General features: G+C 36.1%; 1 protein-coding gene across 1 annotated transcript; it reads right to left on the bottom strand.

Annotated features, from left to right (window-relative positions):
• Window positions 1-7,191: 7,191 nt before the first annotated feature.
• LOC125580915 (F-box protein At3g17710-like) lies at window positions 7,192-9,648 on the bottom strand. The gene has a single exon (XM_048746188.1). The coding sequence runs from the start codon at window positions 8,709-8,711 to the stop codon at window positions 7,608-7,610; it is 1,104 nt and encodes a 367-aa protein (XP_048602145.1). The 5' UTR covers window positions 8,712-9,648; the 3' UTR covers window positions 7,192-7,607.
• Window positions 9,649-19,766: the final 10,118 nt, after the last annotated feature.

Genomic DNA, 19,766 nt, shown 5'->3' with positions numbered 1-19,766 from the left:
TTTTTCTATTTCGGTTTGTATGAATTAAAATTATATAATATTATTAGTTTTAAATTTCTGATTTTTTTAATTTATTAATATCAAAAAATATATAAAAATGCAAAATTAATTCGTTTTTAAAATTGGTATATACCGACGGACAATGATCGTCGGAATATACCGACGGACATATATCCGTCGGAATGTACCGACGAACAACATTTCGTCGTTCGTCGGTATCGGTATATTCCGACGACCATTGTCCGTCGGTATACACCGAGGAACACGCTACGTCGGAATTGTCCGAGGAACGCTCTCCGTCGGTACGTAGTTTTTCCGATGAACTCTGGTCTCGTGTGTCCGCATCGTAATATCGTCGGAAGTTCGTCAGAATGACGTTTCTCGGTATTCGTCAGAAAGTCGTCGGAAGTTCTGACGAAATTCCGACGAATTTTTTTTTCCGACGAAACGATACCAACGGACAGGTTCGTCGGAAATTCGTCGGAATCGGTCTATTCCGACGAATTTCCGACGATTTCGGCCATCAGAATCCCCCTGTTTTCTTGTAGTGACGACTACAGATTTGAGATTGGTCGGTAACAAGTGTGGTGTAGTTTAATAAGTGTCTTCAATTTGAAGGTCTTGCTTGTTTCGAAGTAAAAATAAAATTAGTTTACTTTGACATCAAGTTAAGTTCAACTCCATCTTCACATCTGAATCAAAACTCGAAAACATTTGCGGTGGAGAAATCGTTTTCAACCAAGAGTAATTTCCAAGGTATATTCCCGTGTCTCTCTTTAACCCTCAATCGAGTTTCACAAACTTAATTCTCAATCGAGTTGCATTTAGGGATTGTGTTCTGTTAAAAAAAGTATCGTGCTTTGAATGAGTACGACTACAGATTTGAGATTGGTCAGTAACAAGTGTGGTGTAGTTTAATAAGTGTCTTCAATTTGAAGGTCTTACTTGTTTCGAAGTAGAAATAAAATTAGTTTACTTTGACATCAAGTTAAGTTCGGTTTACTCAAACCCACATTTTTTTTACATAAGTATGCTACTTCGTAAATAAAAAAAGTCGGCTACAAATTTAAATCGGCTACGAAAATTGTTGGGAAAATTACCCAATATCGATGAGATGAAGATGGGATTAGACAACTAAAAGATTTAAGAAGAAGACTCTTTATAATTTTGGAAAGGGTTTACAAAGATTTTGTTTTGAGAACTCTCTCTTACAAATATTTTCTCTCTTTGTTTTCTTGATTCTTGGATGATTACAAATGGTGCTAAGCACCCCTATTTATACTAGTAAGTGGAGACTACAAGTTAGTTCTATACACTTCATCTTCTACACACTTCATCTTCTACACACTTCCTTTTCTACACACTTCTTCATCCTTCTCCATTTTTCTCTAGATATTTCTTCTTCTTCTTGGGCTTCTTGGGTCTTGGGCTAATGAGGGAAAAACCCAACAAATCTCCCCCTTCCCGATTTAGCCCGAAACCGTTGCCATCCCAGTGCCTTTGCAGCAATCTTCAAACTTCTTCAGCGGTAATACCTTGGTCATAAAGTCTGACCAGTTTTTGTCGGTGTGTACCTTTGTGAGATGTATGAGCTTCTCTTCAAGAACTTCTCGTATCCAATGATGCCGAATGTTGATGTGCTTCGAGCGAGAGTGAAATGTTGGATTCTTTGCTAGGTGAATAGCACTTTGGTTGTCACATAGCATGTTGTACTTGTCTTGCTTTACTCCCAACTCAAGCAAGAAGTTCTTCATCCATAGCATCTCCTTGCACGCTTCCGTTGCTGCGATGTACTCCGCTTCCGTGGTGGATAAGGCAACACACTTTTGTAGCTTCGACTGCCATGAAACAGCTCCCCCTGCAAAGGTAGTAACAAAGCCTGATGTCGATTTCCTTGAATCTTTATCACCAGCCCAATCTGCATCGGTGTAACCGTTCAGCTCCAATTTTTCATTGCGAAAACATAGACACTTCTTCGTTGTGCCTCGTAGATAGCGTAGGATCCACTTAACTGCTTTCCAATGCTCCTTTCCTGGATTCGCTAGAAAGCGACTCACAACTCCTACAGCATAGGCAATGTCGGGTCTGGTGCATATGGGGTAGTCTTCATTTCCTCTTTCTCCTTCTCACTTGTTGGACTTTGCTTCGAACTTAGCTTGAAATGTCCACCAAGTGGAGTGTTCACTGGCTTTGCCTTATTCATGTTGAATCTCTCCAACACCCTTTCAACATATCGTTCTTGGGATAACCACAAAAGCTTCTTTGGTCTATCCCGAGTGATCTTCATTCCAAGAATCTGTCTCGCTTGCCCCATATCTTTCATCGCAAAGGACTCTCCTAAGTCTTTCTTCAATGCGGCTATTTTGTTGCGATCTTGGCCCACAATCAACATATCGTCAACATATAGTAATAATATGCGAAAGTCGCCGCTTTCGTACCTCTTTATAAAAACGCAATGATCGTTCTTGGTTTTCTTGAAGTTGTGATCCACCAAGAAGGAGTCAAACTTCTTGTACCATTGTCTTGGGGCTTGCTTGAGGCCATAAAGACTTTTCTTTAGTCGGCACACCAAGTCTTCTTTTCCTGGAACCTTGAATCCTTCAGGTTGCTCCATATAGATCTCCTCCTCGAGTTCACCATGTAGAAAGGCCGTCTTGACATCGAGTTGTTCAATCTCTAAGTCTAGAACCGCTGCTAGACCAAGAACCACTCGGATAGAGGACATCTTCACCACTGGAGAGAATATTTCTTCAAAATCTATGCCTTTCTTTTGGTTGAATCCTTTCACAACCAATCGAGCTTTGTATCTTGGATTTGAGCTTCTATCTTCATACTTCAACCTGTACACCCACTTGTTCTTCAAGGCTCTCTTTCCTTTTGGTAGCTTCATCAGCTCATAAGTGTGATTATCATGCAAGGATTGCATTTCATCTTGCATAGCTTCAACCCACTCATCTTTATGGGTGTCTCCTATGGCCTCCTCATAGCTTTGAGGCTCCCCCTCATCTGTAAGATTAACGTACTCATCTCGATAATATCTTACAGATGGTCTTGTCTCTCTTCCAGACCTTCTTGGCTCATGTTCTTCCTCTGGCTCCACTTGAACTTCTTCTTCACCTTCATCACCATTCGGATCCATGATTGGATCCCCTTCGCCATCATCTCCAATCACTTGTTCATGATCTTGAGGCTTATGAGAATCTTCATTCCTTACAACCCTTAGCTTTGGTTTCTTTGATTTGTTGATGTCTTCGATTGTTTGATCTTCGAAGAAAACAACATCTCTGCTTCGGATAACTTTTCTGTTAACCGGATCCCAAAGCCGATAGCCGAATTCGTCTTTTGGTGATCCAAGATAAATGCACTCTTTAGTCTTAGAGTCTAGCTTGGCTCGTTCATCCCTAGGTATATGGACAAACGCTCTGCAACCGAACACCTTCAAATGGTTGTAAGAGACCTTCTTACCCGACCAAACTTCCTCCGGGACATCGCCTTCCAAAGGAACTGATGGTGTAAGATTTATAATGTCCACTGCAGTCTTTATGGCTTCTCCCCAAAATGGCTTGGGTAGTTTAGCGTGAGAGAGCATGCACCGAACTCTTTCTGTGATCGTTCGATTCATTCTTTCAGCTAGCCCGTTCAGTTGTGGCGTCTTTGGTGGTGTCTTCTCCATTCTGATTCCATGAGCTTTGCAAAACGCTTCAAAGGGACCTCGGTACTCTCCACCATTGTCAGATCGAACACACTTGAGTTTTTGACCCGTACTTCGTTCTGCTTGGGCAACAAACTCCTTGAAAGCATCAAGAACTTGATCTTTTGTTTTCAAAAGATGTATCCACACCTTTCTTGAATGGTCATCAATAAAGGTGACGAAATATGATGCACCTCCATTGGATTTCTCGGACATGGAGCATACATCAGTATGCACAAGATCAAGAATATGCTTTCTTCTCATAGGCGTAGACGATCTTCGGAAAGAAACTCTATGTTGTTTTCCGGCTAAGCAATCATGACATGGTGAGAGAGAAATAACTTTCATATCAGGAAGAAGTTTCTTGCGAGAAAGTATATTTAAACCTTTCTCACTCATATGCCCGAGTCTTCGGTGCCATATATCGATGTCATCACTTGCGACATTTACTTCTTCCTTGCAAAGCTTGGCTTGAGTAACGTATAATGAGCCTTCTTTTCTTCCTCGAGCCATGATCAAACTTCCTTTGGTTAACTTCCATTTTCCACCACCAAAATGACTGTCCAAGCCGACATCATCGAGCTTTCCGGTTGATATGAGATTGAGTCGCATGTCGGGAACATGTCTCACATCCTTGAGAACTATCTTACATCCAGTGTTTGATGTAAGAATAACATCCCCCTTTCCAATGATCTTGCTTCTTCCTTGATTTCCCATTTGAACATTACCAAAGTCACCACTTTGATAGGTTGTGAAGAAGCTTCCATGAGGGATGACGTGAAAAGAAGCACCAGAATCAACGATCCATGAGCTATCATCAGAGCTAAGATTACATTCTCCAACGAGATATAATTCTTCGCTCTGGTCTTCCACAATGGTGGTAGTCTTGTCTTCATGCTTCTTTGTAGGATTGAACCGGTCTGGTTTGATATTACCGGCTTGTTTGTCTTTCTTGAGAAACCGACATTCCGACTTCATGTGACCCGGTTTGCCACAGTAATAGCAAGTAACTCTCGGACGTGACTTGGATCTTCCTCGAGATTGGTCTCGTCCTCTGCTTCGGTTTTGACCACGAGTCTCTTCTCTGCCTCGTCTATCAACAATGTTAGCTTCTGAATATGAACTCGAACCTCGTTCCTTCCTGCGAACTTCTTCGTTTAGAAGGCTATCAGTGACGGTGTCCATGGTAAGCTTTCCCTCCGGTGCTGAATTGCTTAGAGTGACAACTAGTGTGTCCCAACTCTCCGGCAGTGAACTGAGGAGTAAAAGGGCTTGCATTTCGTCTTCAACCTTCATATCAACTTTGTTAAGCTGATTTACAATCCCCTTGAAATTGTTCAAGTGCTCCATCATGCTCTGGCCATCCTTGTACTCCAACTTTACCAACCGTCGAACAAGAAGAGCTTTGTTTCGAGGTGTTTTCTTTTGAATCATGGATTCAAGTTTTGTCCATAATTCAAAAGCATTTGTGTAGGTAGAAACATGTTCAAAGAGAGATCGGTCAATGTACTTACGGATTACAGCAACCGCCTTTCGGTTTAGTATTTCCCATGTTTTGTCATCCTTTCCTTCCGGCTTCTCCTTCATGATGATGGGTTCATGCAAATCCTTACAATAAAGGTGATCTTCCATCATCGGTTTCCAATAAGAGTAGTTGTCCGTCGTGAGTTTGAACATGTCACCTTCAACGGTAACGGTAGCCTCCATCTTGAATCTCACGGGTCTTGATGTTATGTTTGAGCCTAGCTCTGATACCACTTGTTGGGAAAATTACCCAATATCGATGAGATGAAGATGGGATTAGACAACTAAAAGATTTAAGAAGAAGACTCTTTATAATTTTGGAAAGGGTTTACAAAGATTTTGTTTTGAGAACTCTCTCTTACAAATGTTTTCTCTCTTTGTTTTCTTGATTCTTGGATGATTACAAATGGTGCTAAGCACCCCTATTTATACTAGTAAGTGGAGACTACAAGTTAGTTCTACACACTTCATCTTCTACACACTTCATCTTCTACACACTTCCTTTTCTACACACTTCTTCATCCTTCTCCATTTTTCTCTAGATATTTCTTCTTCTTCTTGGGCTTCTTGGGTCTTGGGCTAATGAGGGAAAAACCCAACAAAAATTTGCCATAAAAAGTCTAATATAAAAATCTACTATCTACGACAAATCGACTATCTCATTCGCCGTACATATTTCATATACTAAAGTATAAGTCAATTGACAAATTAAATTTTAACAAATGGAAAATGCTTTCAAAAAATAAATAATAATAATTGATTTAAAAGAAAATCTCTCTCATCCCTTATTTTTAGCAATTTTCTTCATACACGTTCAAAGTCACTTGACCATGATTTCAAACTGTTTTCAGTTTTCCTCTTTTATATAATTTACTCTCTGATTCTTTTTTTTCCTCTTTTTCTATCTTCTCCCGAGAACAAAAGAATAAAAGATCCTTTCATCTCTCTTAAATTTTCCTTGGGTTTCGTCATATATTCTTTTTTTTTCTACACCAATTTATTTTTAAAATTATTCATCTAGTAAGGGTATGACTCGTTTCCCCGCTTCCACCTGCAAATCCAGCTTTTGCGGTTGATAGCGATTGTTGGCGTTTTGCAACAATCACTCAAACCGTTATAAACCGCTTCTAACCGCTCTAAACCTCATATAATCAAAAGATGGTTTCAGCTAATTTTTGCAGTTGCTTGCGGTTGCAAAAGGATAATTTTTTTTAAGAAAAACAATATAAATACAAAAATAAAAATAAAAATAATTTTTTTTAAATTTGAATTTTAAAAATACTAAAATATATCTATTATATTTTAACTATTATTATGAAAAAATTAAATAAAAATATTATCTATAACTTTTAAAATTTTAAATCTATAACTTTCTAAATATAATTTTTGATTTTTGATATTTTTATATTATATAAAATATAAAGGGAAATACCTTAGGATAGCACTAAAAAATTTATGTCAAAAATATAGATTCTAAGGATCAAAATGACCAAAATATTTTATTAAATAGGTAAATATACACTTATACCCATAGAGTGAACTAATCCAAATTTTCGGGTTTAGAGTTAAGGGGTGGAGATTTGGGATTGAGATTTAAAATTTTATAAAATAAAAAATAAATTTTTAAATTTTTAAAATAAAAATTTAAAACATTGTTTCAAAAAGTATTTTCGAATTACAAAAAGAAAATTTGAAAAAAAATTAAAATTAAAATTAAAATAAAAACTAATTATAAAAAAGTTTGAATTTGAAAACATATAATCTAAAACTATAAAAAAATTCATTTTTTTTTAATTTTTTTAATTTTCTTATATATCTAGAATATTAAAGTCCTTTTTACCTATTAAATGAAATATTTTGGTAATTTTCCTCCTTGTGATCTATTTTTGTGATCAAAACTTGAAAATTGTCTATTTATGAAAATTACCCAAATATAAATATTGTTATTTATTATTTAACCGGTGCCGCATTTGATAGTTAACCAGTCATAAGTATCCCGTAAACGCACCAATTTCTAACCGAAGAATCAGTCGTACAAATCTCTTAAAACTGTTACAAACCGCAACCATCCATATCCGTAAAATCCCGCAACCGCTGTGTTTGAACCAATCAGGCCCTAAAGCTATTGTTGAACGTATCAGGGAGATTATAATTTGTTAATCCAAAGGTGAATTCACTTTACTTAATTATGCTATAGAATTTTTAATTTATAAAATGCAAACTTAAGCTGTAAATTTCAACCTTAAAAAATTAAAAATAGGAAAATAAGTAATACAGATTAATTTTGTTTACATGTGTGCTTTAAAAAACGGCAATTTTTTTAAATAGCCATTTTTAAGCTTTTGTCACAAAAATAACCTTCAAAAATGAAAATGACCAAAATAACCACTTTTTATTTTGAACTTTCTCGAGGAATGGGGATGAAACTTGGAACATATATACAGTGACTATAACCATCACCCACATCATCTATTTTAACCTTTCTTGACAAACCTCCCTTGGCGATATAAATGCAACCATGTCTAGTTTCGTCCGTAAAACACAGGACAAAGCTTTTTTCATACCTATCATCAATGAAGTAACTTGGACAACGTCCTAAACTCTGGTTAGATAAGGTTAACCTAGGGATGTCAGGTATTGAGACACTCATGAACTTCATCCATACCACATCCTCCTTATCCCCATTTTTGATTTTCTTTTCCGTCACCCAAATCTCTATCTCACTTGTTCTATTGCATTGTTCTAACATTGAAAACCGGTTTCCTCTAAAAACCGAGAGGTAATGAGTATCTCCCTCATGGTTCTTCTTACACGGTAGAATACAAAAGTCCTTTAGTATCTCCTTTGAAAAATCAAATTTTCGGATGAGATACTCGCTAGTCTCGATGTTATAAGCAGTCCAATACGAATTTCCACCAAGTGATATATGATTATCTAACGGTTCTTTTATTGGCCATTCTTCGTAAGGGGCATTGATATACTTCCACGTATTAGATGCACACTCATATATTTCAAGTTTATAATCGTGTTCGTAATAATAATGATACCCAAATAACTTGTAACTTATTTCGGATCTATTACTATCGTATCCTATCCCACATAACTTAAATCGAATATTTTTGGTCATAATTTGTCGACCGCGTCTCAACAGCGGGTTCCAAACGGCGGTCCCGTTACAATGAAGATCACAAATCAACAACCCATCGCAATAAATGGTGCTGAAAGGAGTCATAGATAACACACATGGAATATCTACAGAAATTTGATGCATCTGTATTGCTAGATCATCAAGATTGACATCTATTAAAAATATCTTGTTTTGGTCAAATAAGACGAATTGTGGACATGCATGATCCAATTGGGTCTTGATGAATCTTTTCTCATGGAAAAGATTATTCCACTGTTTGCAAACAACTCTAAATCTAACAAGACATTCTGGTGGAATCCGAGAGATGATCTCTTCAACCAACTCCCATGGAAGATTCACCAATGCCATCAGGTTCTTGGACGAGGTTTACAATACATTGTACCGTATATATATATACCGTGTATATATATATATTAAAGTGGATGTGAACTCCCTAGTCCCTAGATTTATCACCAAAAAATTGATAAAAAGGTGTCAATACTTTAAAATAAAAATAGAAACTTAAATACCTATATCTTAAAAAATTAATTTAAGTGATATATTTATAAACAAAATCTAATAAAATAAAATAAAAACAAATTTGGTTAGAATTAATTGTAAGTATTTTTTCATTACAGAATCAAAAGTTAAGATTGGTTAACTTAATCAATATAATTTGGACACCTCAGGTAACAAAAAAAATTAAGAGAAAGTACTTTTAATTACTCTAATTAATGAACAAATTACTAGACTAACTTATATAATTTAATTATTACTAGACTAGATTAAAACATAAAACAAAAAATATATCAAAAACCCAACCTTTACTTCATTATTCACAAGTTTGCCCTTTAAAAAAAAATGAAAAACATTAATAAGAGACTGCTTTTGTCGACATGATATTTTAAAAAAAAAACAGAAGAATCGATCCCCCTCCATTACTTGATTTCGATTTCTACCCTTCTTCTACCCCAGATCATATTCCTCTTGCACGTTCAACTCCATCTTCACATCTGAATCAAAAATCGAAAACATTTGCGGTGGAGAAATCGTTTTTAACCAAGAGTAATTTCTAAGGTATAGTCCCGTGTCTCTCTTTAACCCTCAATCGAGTTTCACAAACTTAATTCTCAATCGAGTTGCATTTAGGGATTGTGTTTTGTAAAAAAAAGTATTGTGCTTTGAATGAGTACGCCACTAGAAGAAAACAAGCCGAATTCCGACGGAGGTTCTGACGGACATCAATGTCGTCGGACATTTGTGACGGATTACTGACAAATTTCCGACCAAATCCAAAAAAATGAAGTCGTCGGAATTCCGTCGGCCATTTCCGACGGAATTCCGACGAAACAAGGTTCGTCGGAATTTTCCGACGACTTTTCGACGACATTCCGATAAAAAATGTAACCGTTGTAGTCGTCGGAAGTTTGTCGGTATATTCCGACGAATTTCCGACGACATTCCGATTAACAGTAAAGTCGTCGGAATTCCGTCGGTATTTTCCGACGAACCATGTGACCGTTGCCGACAAATATATATGACCGTTGTATAGCCGTTTGAGATTGGACAATACCGACGGAATTCCGACGGACTGCTTTACATCCGTCGGAATTTCGTCGGAAAGTCGTCGGAGGTCCGTAAGCAATTTCCTATAAATACAACCCCTCCTCATTCAACTCATTCACACTTCATTCTCTCTTCATTCTCTTTAGTCATAACAATTCCCTGAAAATCATGTCTTCAGAAGTTTATTATCGTTCATGGATGGATAAACCTCATTTGGATCCGAACACCAATTTGCTTACGGAAGAATACGTTCAAGGGATTGGAGAATTCATGAGGCTTGTTCAACAGCAACCGGATGCAAAAAGTGGTATGTTAAGATGTCCCTGCTCTTCTTGCAATAATAATAAGGTTATAAAAGAATTTGATGTTTGGACTCATTTGTATATGAAAGGGTTTTCACGTAATTATAAAGTTTGGTACCTTCATGGGGAAACTGGTTATGAATATGGTAGTACTAGCGAACCTCAGCCTGTTAGTGAACTTCAGCATGATATTAGGTTAGAAGAATCTAGAACGGATATAGATTATGGTGTAGGTACTGAGCAGATGGTACATGATCATTATAGAGGGGAAGAACCAAATCCCGAATCTAGAATCTAGGAGATTTTTTGACATGTTGGATGCAGGAAAACAACCTTTGTATCAAAATTGTAGAGATGTTCATTCAGTCTTATCATCTGCAACTAGATTAATGGGTATTAAGACAGACTATAATTTGGCTGAAGAATGTATGGATGCGATTACTGATTTTGTCAAAGGTATTCTACCTGAGGATAACCTTGCACTGGGTTCATACTACGAGGTTCAGAAACTTGTTGCAGGTCTTCAACTACCGTATGAAGTGATAGATGTATGTATTGACAACTGCATGATCTACTGGAGAGCGGATGAGACACGGAATGTATGCAAATTTTGTGGGAAACCTCGTTATCAGGAGACGAGGGGAAGAGTTCTGATCCCATTCAAAAGAATGTGGTATTTGCCGTTGACAGAAAGATTGAAGAGATTGTATCAGTGTGAGCGCACAGCAAAAGCAATGAGATGGCATGCAGAGCATTCCACATATGGTGAGATTTAACATCCTTCAGATGCAAAGGCTTGGAAACATTTCCAGTCAACATATCCAGAATTTGCGGAAGAGAGAAGAAATGTTTATCTTGGATTATCTACTGATGGTTTCAGCCCATTTGGAAAGCATGGAAGACAGAATTCTCTATGACCAGTTATTGTGACACCGTACAACTTACGGCCGAGCTTGTGCATGCGACGAGAGTTTTTGTTTCTCTCAATTCTCGTCCCCGGGCCAGATCATCCTAAAAGATCACTAGATGTGTTTCTTCAACCACTAATATATGAGTTGCAACAACTATGGGCGCATGGTTTTGAGACATACGATGTTTCGTGCAAAGAAAACTTTCAGATGCGGGCAGTACTTATGTGGACAATAAGTGACTTTCCAGCATATGGTATGTTATCTGGATGGACAGCACATGGGAAGCTATCATGTCCATATTGTCAAGATGACACAGATGCTTTCCAACTAAAGAACGGAAGGAAACGTGTTGGTTTGACTGTCACAGACGATTTCTACCACCTGATCATCCATACCGCAGGAGTAAGACTTCGTTTACGAAGAACAAGCAGGTGTTTGATGGTCCACCTGAGGAAGTTAGTGGGAAAGATTTGTTGAAGCAGTTTAGGTATTTTGATGCAGAAAGGACGCCAGATGTAGGTGGACATGAAAACATTCGAGTCAATGCGGTTGGAGAGCTACATAACTGGCACAAAAAGAGTATTTTTTGGGATCTGCCATATTGGGAGAGTCATCTATTGCGGCATAATTTAGATGTCATGCATATTGAGAAGAACTTCTTCGATAATCTGATGAACACAGTCCTTAACATCCAAGGTAAAACGAAGGATAATTTGAAGTCAAGGTTGAATTTAGTCGATATTTGTGATCGTTCTGAACTTCACGTTGATGAGAACGGTACGGCCCATTTTCCCATTTATCGGCTGGATGGTGCTAGAAAAGAAGAGTTCTTTGATTGGATTACAGATAAAGTGAAATTTCCTGACGGATATGCATCAAATTTGGGGAACTGCATTGATAGAAGCGAAGGAAAGTTTACTGGCTTGAAGAGTCATGATTGTCATGTAATTATGCAGCGCCTCCTTCCGTTTGCTTTTTCAGCATTATTGCCACGTAATGTTCATGAAGCAATTGCTGGTATATTATATTTTTACAATTTAATTTATTTTTATATTTAACAATTATGCTTATAAAAACTTAATACTTACGAAAATTATGTCTTTTATCTATGTAGGGATTAGTGTTTTCTTCCGCGACTTATGCAGCAGAGTAGTGACTGAAGAGAGTATTAATAATTTGAAGACAAACGCACCAGTCAGCATGTGCAACCTTGAGAAGATATTTCCTCCATCATTCTTTGATGTAATGGAACATCTTGCTATTCATCTCGCAAGAGAATTGAAACTTGGTGGTCCTGTGCAGTACAGATGGATGTATATTTTTGAGCGTTATATGCATCATCTTAAGAAGATGGTCAAAAATCAAAGCAGGGTGGAAGGATCTATAGTGGCACAGGTGATCAATGAAGAAACTGCAATCTTTGCTGAAAATTATTTTCCACCAGAAGTGCATACAAAACACCGAAAACCTGCTCGGCATGATGATAGAGGGGAGAGAGCAACATATCATGTTACTGTCCCAAGCATGTTCAAGGAAATAGGACGACTTAGTGGAAAATTCACGAAGCGGAGACTTACGGACACTGAGCACGCTCATTTGCAAACATATTTGCTCACCAACTGTGAAGATGTTCTACAATATGAGAGGTAAAAATATTTATTCATTTATTGTTAGATTAATATTCAATAAATTTATTTCATATTGATAATATTTTTGTATATAGTGTATATATGGCGGAGTTGCGTATGACTCACAGGCATGCAACAGAAGATGAGCTTCGACAACTTAGAGATAACGGATTTGCTGCGTGGCTTCGTAGTTATGTGAGTCATATATCGTATTACCCTATGAAAATGATTAGTTTAAATTTAATATATATAAACTAATTAACTTTTCAATCATATACTAATTAATGTTATATATTTTACTAATACTTGTATAATTGATATGTATAGGTGTGCTATATCAGTTACCCTCGGGTGACGTACAGAGACGATCCATGGGTTACTGTAACGCAAATCAACCCAAGAGGACGAGTGGATGGAACTTCTGATGATGATGAACCATTGCAACCAGAGTCTACCGGCAACGCCCAGGCAGTTGAAGATTTGGAAAATGTTCAACTCGTTGAGAATTTGACTGTGTTTGGACATGATGCTGTCATACATTCAGAGCCAGAAGCCGAGGTTGGGGAGTTTGATGAAGATTCAGAAGATTCTAATTAGTTTTTTTTTTATTAGTCCGTCGGAAATCCCTCGCAATATACCGACGACATAGCGACGACATTGGGTTTCATTGAAATTTGGAAAGGTCGTCGGTAATTCGTCGGAATATACCGACGACATGTGTTTAATCATAAAAATCTATAAATTTAGATGCCAAAACTATGAAAATAACACATAATAAGTGTTTAGTATAGTATTAGATCGCAACCGTTCAAATATAACAACTCATTAAAATATTTATGTATGCATATCATTGTTTTCATAACATCTCATCTTAACATTATATACTTATACAATCATATTCATATAAGCTTACACTACAAAAAATGTTGTTGTGTAAAATGGTGTTATAAAACATTTTTATTGTTAAATATTTATGCAAATACTATATATATTATCAAAGATTTGGATTTTGCATTTAGAAACTTGAAATCAACACCCTAAACACTAAGTCGTCGGAATTCCGTCGGAATATACCGACGGAATGTGTCCGTCGGAATATACTGACGGACACGTTCCGTCGGAAATTCAATTTGCCCGGGAGAACCAAACCACTTGAAAATTTTCGCGAATCGGCATTTGGTATATTTTAATTATACCAACGGAATACCGACGAACCTGTGTCCGTCGGAATCCTCGGATATAATAACCCTCCTTCTTCCTTCTTCGTTATCTCTGCGGACTCTCTCTCTCAAAACAAACACTCTCCGGCGATTTCTCCAACTCTCCGGCGATTCCGGCCCTTCTCCACCTCTCTTCACCGACGAATCCTCTTCTCACCCTCATATCTCTTCCCCTAGCCCCAAATCATGTAAGAATCATCCCAAACCTTCTTTTATATCAATTGTTTAGGGTTTTGGAAGTTAGATCTCGGATTTTAGGTTGTTTGATTGAAAATTTTAGGATTGAATGGATAGTTTAGGATATATAAGTTAGGATTGTTGTTTGGATTGTTGTTTTAGTTTTTTTTGGAACATTTTTTGATTTTTTGTACCGTTATATTTTTTTCCTTTAATTAACTTGCTAACTTGTATTTTTTTTAAAGGTTCACCAAGTCGAAAAATGGCATTAGCCGGAGCATCAACCAGATGATGTACTCCATGCTCCGTTTTGGATATCCAAAGTGGAGTGTGATCCCTTCCGACGAACGAGAGTTGTGGTTTCGTCAGTTTGCGGTATAGTAACTCTTCATTTTTTTAAAGTTTTTACATTTTTTTAATATATTTACTTATTAAATTGTGTTTGTTTTGTAGCAAGATTCAACTGGCACTCCGATCTTACGGAAACAGTCCGTAAGAAATTCAACGAAAAGGCCATGGACTCTTATACAAAGCAGATAAACGCGTGGAAGACAGTTTGGCAGAAGAACAAGAAGCAACGGTTCATCAACGGGACGGTGTGGGAGCAGTTGATAGCTCATTGGGAGAAGGAAGAAACTGCAGAGATGTCTTCTAGGAACTCCAGGAACCGGAAGAGCGATCGTGGCGGGAAAGGTATATATGTGCACAACCTCGGCGCTTGCTCTATGTCTACTAAGGAGGATGAACTTGTAATTTTTTTATTATTATTTATCTTTATATTTTTTAAATAAATATTTTATATATTCCTTGGCTAATAATGGCGGGTTTTTTAGATCGAAGCAAATGACAGTAATCCCGTTGATCGTCTCCAACTCATTAAGGTGGCTCACACTAACAAGACGACGGGTCAAATTCAGGACCCCGTGATCAAAGGTGTATTTGATTTGGTGGAAGCTGAAATAGTATCTCAATCTCAGCCTCTCTCTGATGACGGCGACTCTACGGGAGCTTCAACCAACCTGTCTCTATTGCAAATAAATGAGATGGTTGAAAAGGTAAATTTTTTTATTAATATATTTTTTTTATAATGTCGATTACTTACTTGTCTCTATTTACTTACTTTAAATATTTTTGTAGGCGGTTCCTAAAAGGAAAGGAGGCCGTTTAGTTGGGTTGGGCCGCCATGCTTCTTCGTATCCGGCATCTTCTTCGCAAGCTCCGTATGCCGATCCCATGATTCTCGAGGAGCTACATGACAAAGATGAACGGATTGGGGCATTGGAGGAGCAGAACACCACTATCCTTTCGGAGAATGCCACTATCCTTGTTGAGTTGGCATCCCAGAAGAAGTTCAACACCGAGATTATGCAGAAGCTAGATCGTTTGATGTCCTCGAGTTCATCTTAGTTTATTTCGGCTTTTTAAAACTTTCGGAATGTTTCTTTTTTCTATTTCGGTTTGTATGAATTTTAAACTTTCTGAATATTTTTTTTCTATTTCGGTTTGTATGAATTTAAATTATATAATATTATTAGTTTTAAATTTCTGATTTTTTTAATTTATTAATATCAAAAAATATATATAAAAATGCAAAATAAATTCGTTTTTAAAATTGGTATATTCCGACGGACAATGGTCGTCGGAATATACCGACGGACATATATCCGTCGGAATGTACCGACGAACAACATTTCGTCGGAATATACCGACGAACATCGTTCGTCGGTATATTCCGACAAACATCGTTCGTCGGTATATTCCGACGACCATTGTCCGTCGGTATATTCCGACGACCATTGTCCGTCGGTATACACCGAGGAACACGCTACGTTGGAATTGTCCGAGGAACGCTCTCCGTCGGTACGTAGTTTTTTCGATGAACTCTGGTCTCGTGTGTCCGCATCGTAATATCGTCGGAAGTTCGTCAGAATGACGTTTCTCGGTATTCATCAGAAAGTCGTCGGAAGTTCTGACGAAATTCCGACGAATTTTTTTTTTCCGACGAAACGATACCGACGGACAGGTTCGTCGGAAATTCGTCAGAATCGGTCTATTCCGACGAATTTCCGACGATTTCGGCCATCAGAATCCCCCTGTTTTCTTGTAGTGACGGCTACAGATTTGAGATTGGTCGGTAACAAGTGTGGTGTAGTTTAATAAGTGTCTTCAATTTGAAGGTCTTGCTTGTTTCGAAGTAAAAATAAAATTAGTTTACTTTGACATCAAGTTAAGTTCAACTCCATCTTCACATCTGAATCAAAACTCGAAAACATTTGCGGTGGAGAAATCGTTTTCAACCAAGAGTAATTTCCAAGGTATATTCCCGTGTCTCTCTTTAACCCTAAATCGAGTTTCACAAACTTAATTCTCAATCGAGTTGCATTTAGGGATTGTGTTCTGTTAAAAAAAGTATCGTGCTTTGAATGAGTACGACTACAGATTTGAGATTGGTCAGTAACACGTGTGGTGTAGTTTAATAAGTGTCTTCAATTTGAAGGTCTTACTTGTTTCGAAGTAGAAATAAAATTAGTTTACTTTGACATCAGGTTAAGTTCGGTTTACTCAAACCCACATTTTTTTTACATAAGTATGCTACTTCGTAAATAAAAAAAGTCGGCTACAAATTTAAATTGGCTACGAAAATTTGCCATGAAAAGTCTAATATAAAAATCTACTATCTACAACAAATCGACTATCTCATTCGCCGTACATATTTCATATACTAAAGCATAAGTCAATTGACAAATTAAATTTTAACAAATGGAAAATACTTTCAAAAAATAAATAATAATAATTGATTTAAAGAAAATCTCTCCCATCCCTTATTTTTAGCAATTTTCTTCATACACGTTCAAAGTCACTTACCATGATTTCAAACTGTTTTCAGTTTTCCTCTTTTATATAATTTACTCTCTGATTCTTTTTTTTCCTCTTTTTCTATCTTCTCCCGAGAACAAAAGAATGAAAGATCCTTTCATCTCTCTTAAATTTTCCTTGGGTTTCGTCATATATTCTTTTTTTTTTCTACACCAATTTATTTTTAAAATTATTCATCTAGTAAGGGTATGACTCGTTTCCCCGCTTCCACCTGAAAATCCAGCTTTTGCGGTTGATAGCGATTGTTGGCGTTTTGCAACAATCACTCAAACCGTTATAAACCGCTTCTTACCGCTCTAAACCTTATATAATCAAAAGATGGTTTCAGCTAATTTTTGCAGTTGCTTGCGGTTGCAAAAGGATAATTTTTTAAAAAAAAACAATATAAATATAAAAATAAAAATAAAAATATTTTTTTTAAATTTGAATTTTAAAAATACTAAAATATATCTATTATATTTTAACTATTATTATGAAAAAATTAAATAAAAATATTATCTATAACTTTTAAAATTTTAAATCTATAACTTTCTAAATATAATTTTTGATTTTTGATATTTTTATATTATATAAAATATAAAGGGAAATACCTTAGGATAGCACTAAAAAATTTATGTCAAAAATATAGATTCTAAGGATCAAAATGACCAAAATATTTTATTAAATAGGTACATATACACTTATACCCATAGAGTAAACTAATCCAAACCTTCGGGTTTAGAGTTAAGGGGTGGAGATTTGGGATTGAGATTTAAAATTTTATAAAATAAAAAATAAATATTTAAATTTTTAAAATAAAAATTTAAAACATTGTTTCAAAAAGTATTTTCGAATTACAAAAAGAAAATTTGAAAAAAAAATTAAAATTAAAATTAAAATAAAAACTAATTATAAAAAAGTTTGAATTTGAAAACATATAATCTAAAACTATAAAAAAATTCATTTTTTTTTAATTTTTTTAATTTTCTTATATATCTAGAATATTAAAGTCCTTTTACCTATTAAATGAAATATTTTGGTAATTTTCCTCCTTGTGATCTATTTTTGTGATCAAAACTTGAAAATTGTCTATTTATGAAAATTGTCCAAATATAAATATTGTTATTTATTATTTAACCGGTGCCGCATTTGGTAGTTAACCAGTCATAAGTATCCCGTAAACGCACCAATTTCTAACCGAAGAATCAGTCGTACAAATCTCTTAAAACTGTTACAAACCGCAACCATCCATATCCGTAAAATCCCGCAACCACTGTGTTTGAACCAATCAGGCCCTAAAGCTATTGTTGAACGTATCAGGGAGATTATAATTTGTTAATCCAAAGGTGAATTCACTTTACTTAATTATGCTATAGAATTTTTAATTTATAAAATGCAAACTTAAGCTGTAAATTTCAACCTTAAAAAATTAAAAATAGGAAAATAAGTAATACAGATTAATTTTGTTTACATGTGTGCTTTAAAAAACGGCAATTCTTTCAAATAGCCATTTTTAAGCTTTTGTCACAAAAATAACCTTCAAAAATGAAAATGATCAAAATAACCACTTTTTATTTTGAACTTTCTCGAGGAATGGGGATGAAACTTGGAACATATATACAGTGACTATAACCATCACCCACATCATCTATTTTAACCTTTCTTGACAAACCTCCCTTGGCGATATAAATGCAACCATGTCTAGTTTCGTCCGTAAAACACAGGACAAAGCTCTTTTCATACCTATCATCAATGAAGTAACTTGGACAACGTCCTAAACTCTGGTTAGATAAGGTTAACCTAGGGATGTCAGGTATTGAGACACTCATGAACTTCATCCATACCACATCCTCCTTATCCCCATTTTTGATTTTCTTTTCCGTCACCCAAATCTCTATCTCACTTGTTCTATTGCATTGTTCTAACATTGAAAACCGGTTTCCTCTAAAAACCGAGAGGTAATGAGTATCTCCCTCATGGTTCTTCTTACACGGTAGAATACAAAAGTCCTTTAGTATCTCCTTTGAAAAATCAAATTTCGGATGAGATACTCGCTAGTCTCGATGTTATAAGCAGTCCAATACGAATTTCCACCAAGTGATATATGATTATCTAACGGTTCTTTTATTGGCCATTCTTCGTAAGGGGCATTGATATACTTCCACGTATTAGATGCACACTCATATATTTCAAGTTTACAATCGTGTTCGTAATAATAATGATACCCAAATAACTTGTAACTTATTTCGGATCTATTACTATCGTATCCTATCCCACATAACTTGAATCGAATATTTTTGGTCATAATTTGTCGACCGCGTCTCAACAGCGGGTTCCAAACGGCGGTCCCGTTACAATGAAGATCACAAATCAACAACCCATCGCAATAAGTGGTGCTGAAAGGAGTCATAGCTAACACACATGGAATATCTACAGAAATCTGATGCATCTGTATTGCTAGATCATCAAGATTGGCATCTATTAAAAATATCTTGTTTTGGTCAAATAAGACGAATTGTGGACATGCATGATCCAATTGGGTCTTGATGAATCTTTTCTCATGGAAAAGATTAGTCCACTGTTTGCAAACAACTCTAAATCTAACAAGACATTCTGGCGGAATCCGAGAGATGATCTCTTCAACCAACTCCCATGGAAGATTCACCAATGCCATCAGGTTCTTGGACGAGGTTTACAATACATTGTACCGTATATATATATATATATATATATATATATATATATATATATACCGTGTATATAT

Source organism: Brassica napus, chromosome C1, assembly GCF_020379485.1.
Source record: "Brassica napus cultivar Da-Ae chromosome C1, Da-Ae, whole genome shotgun sequence".
Classification (NCBI taxonomy): Eukaryota; Viridiplantae; Streptophyta; class Magnoliopsida; order Brassicales; family Brassicaceae; genus Brassica; species Brassica napus.
The sequence above is the reverse complement of the archived record's forward strand: the minus strand, read 5'-3'. Positions and strand labels throughout refer to the sequence as shown.

What these genes read in the sequence shown, in the direction of transcription:
- LOC125580915 (XM_048746188.1), bottom strand. Translation starts at nt 8,711, where the DNA reads ATGGCATTGGTGAATCTTCCATGGGAGTTGGTTGAAGAGATCATCTCT.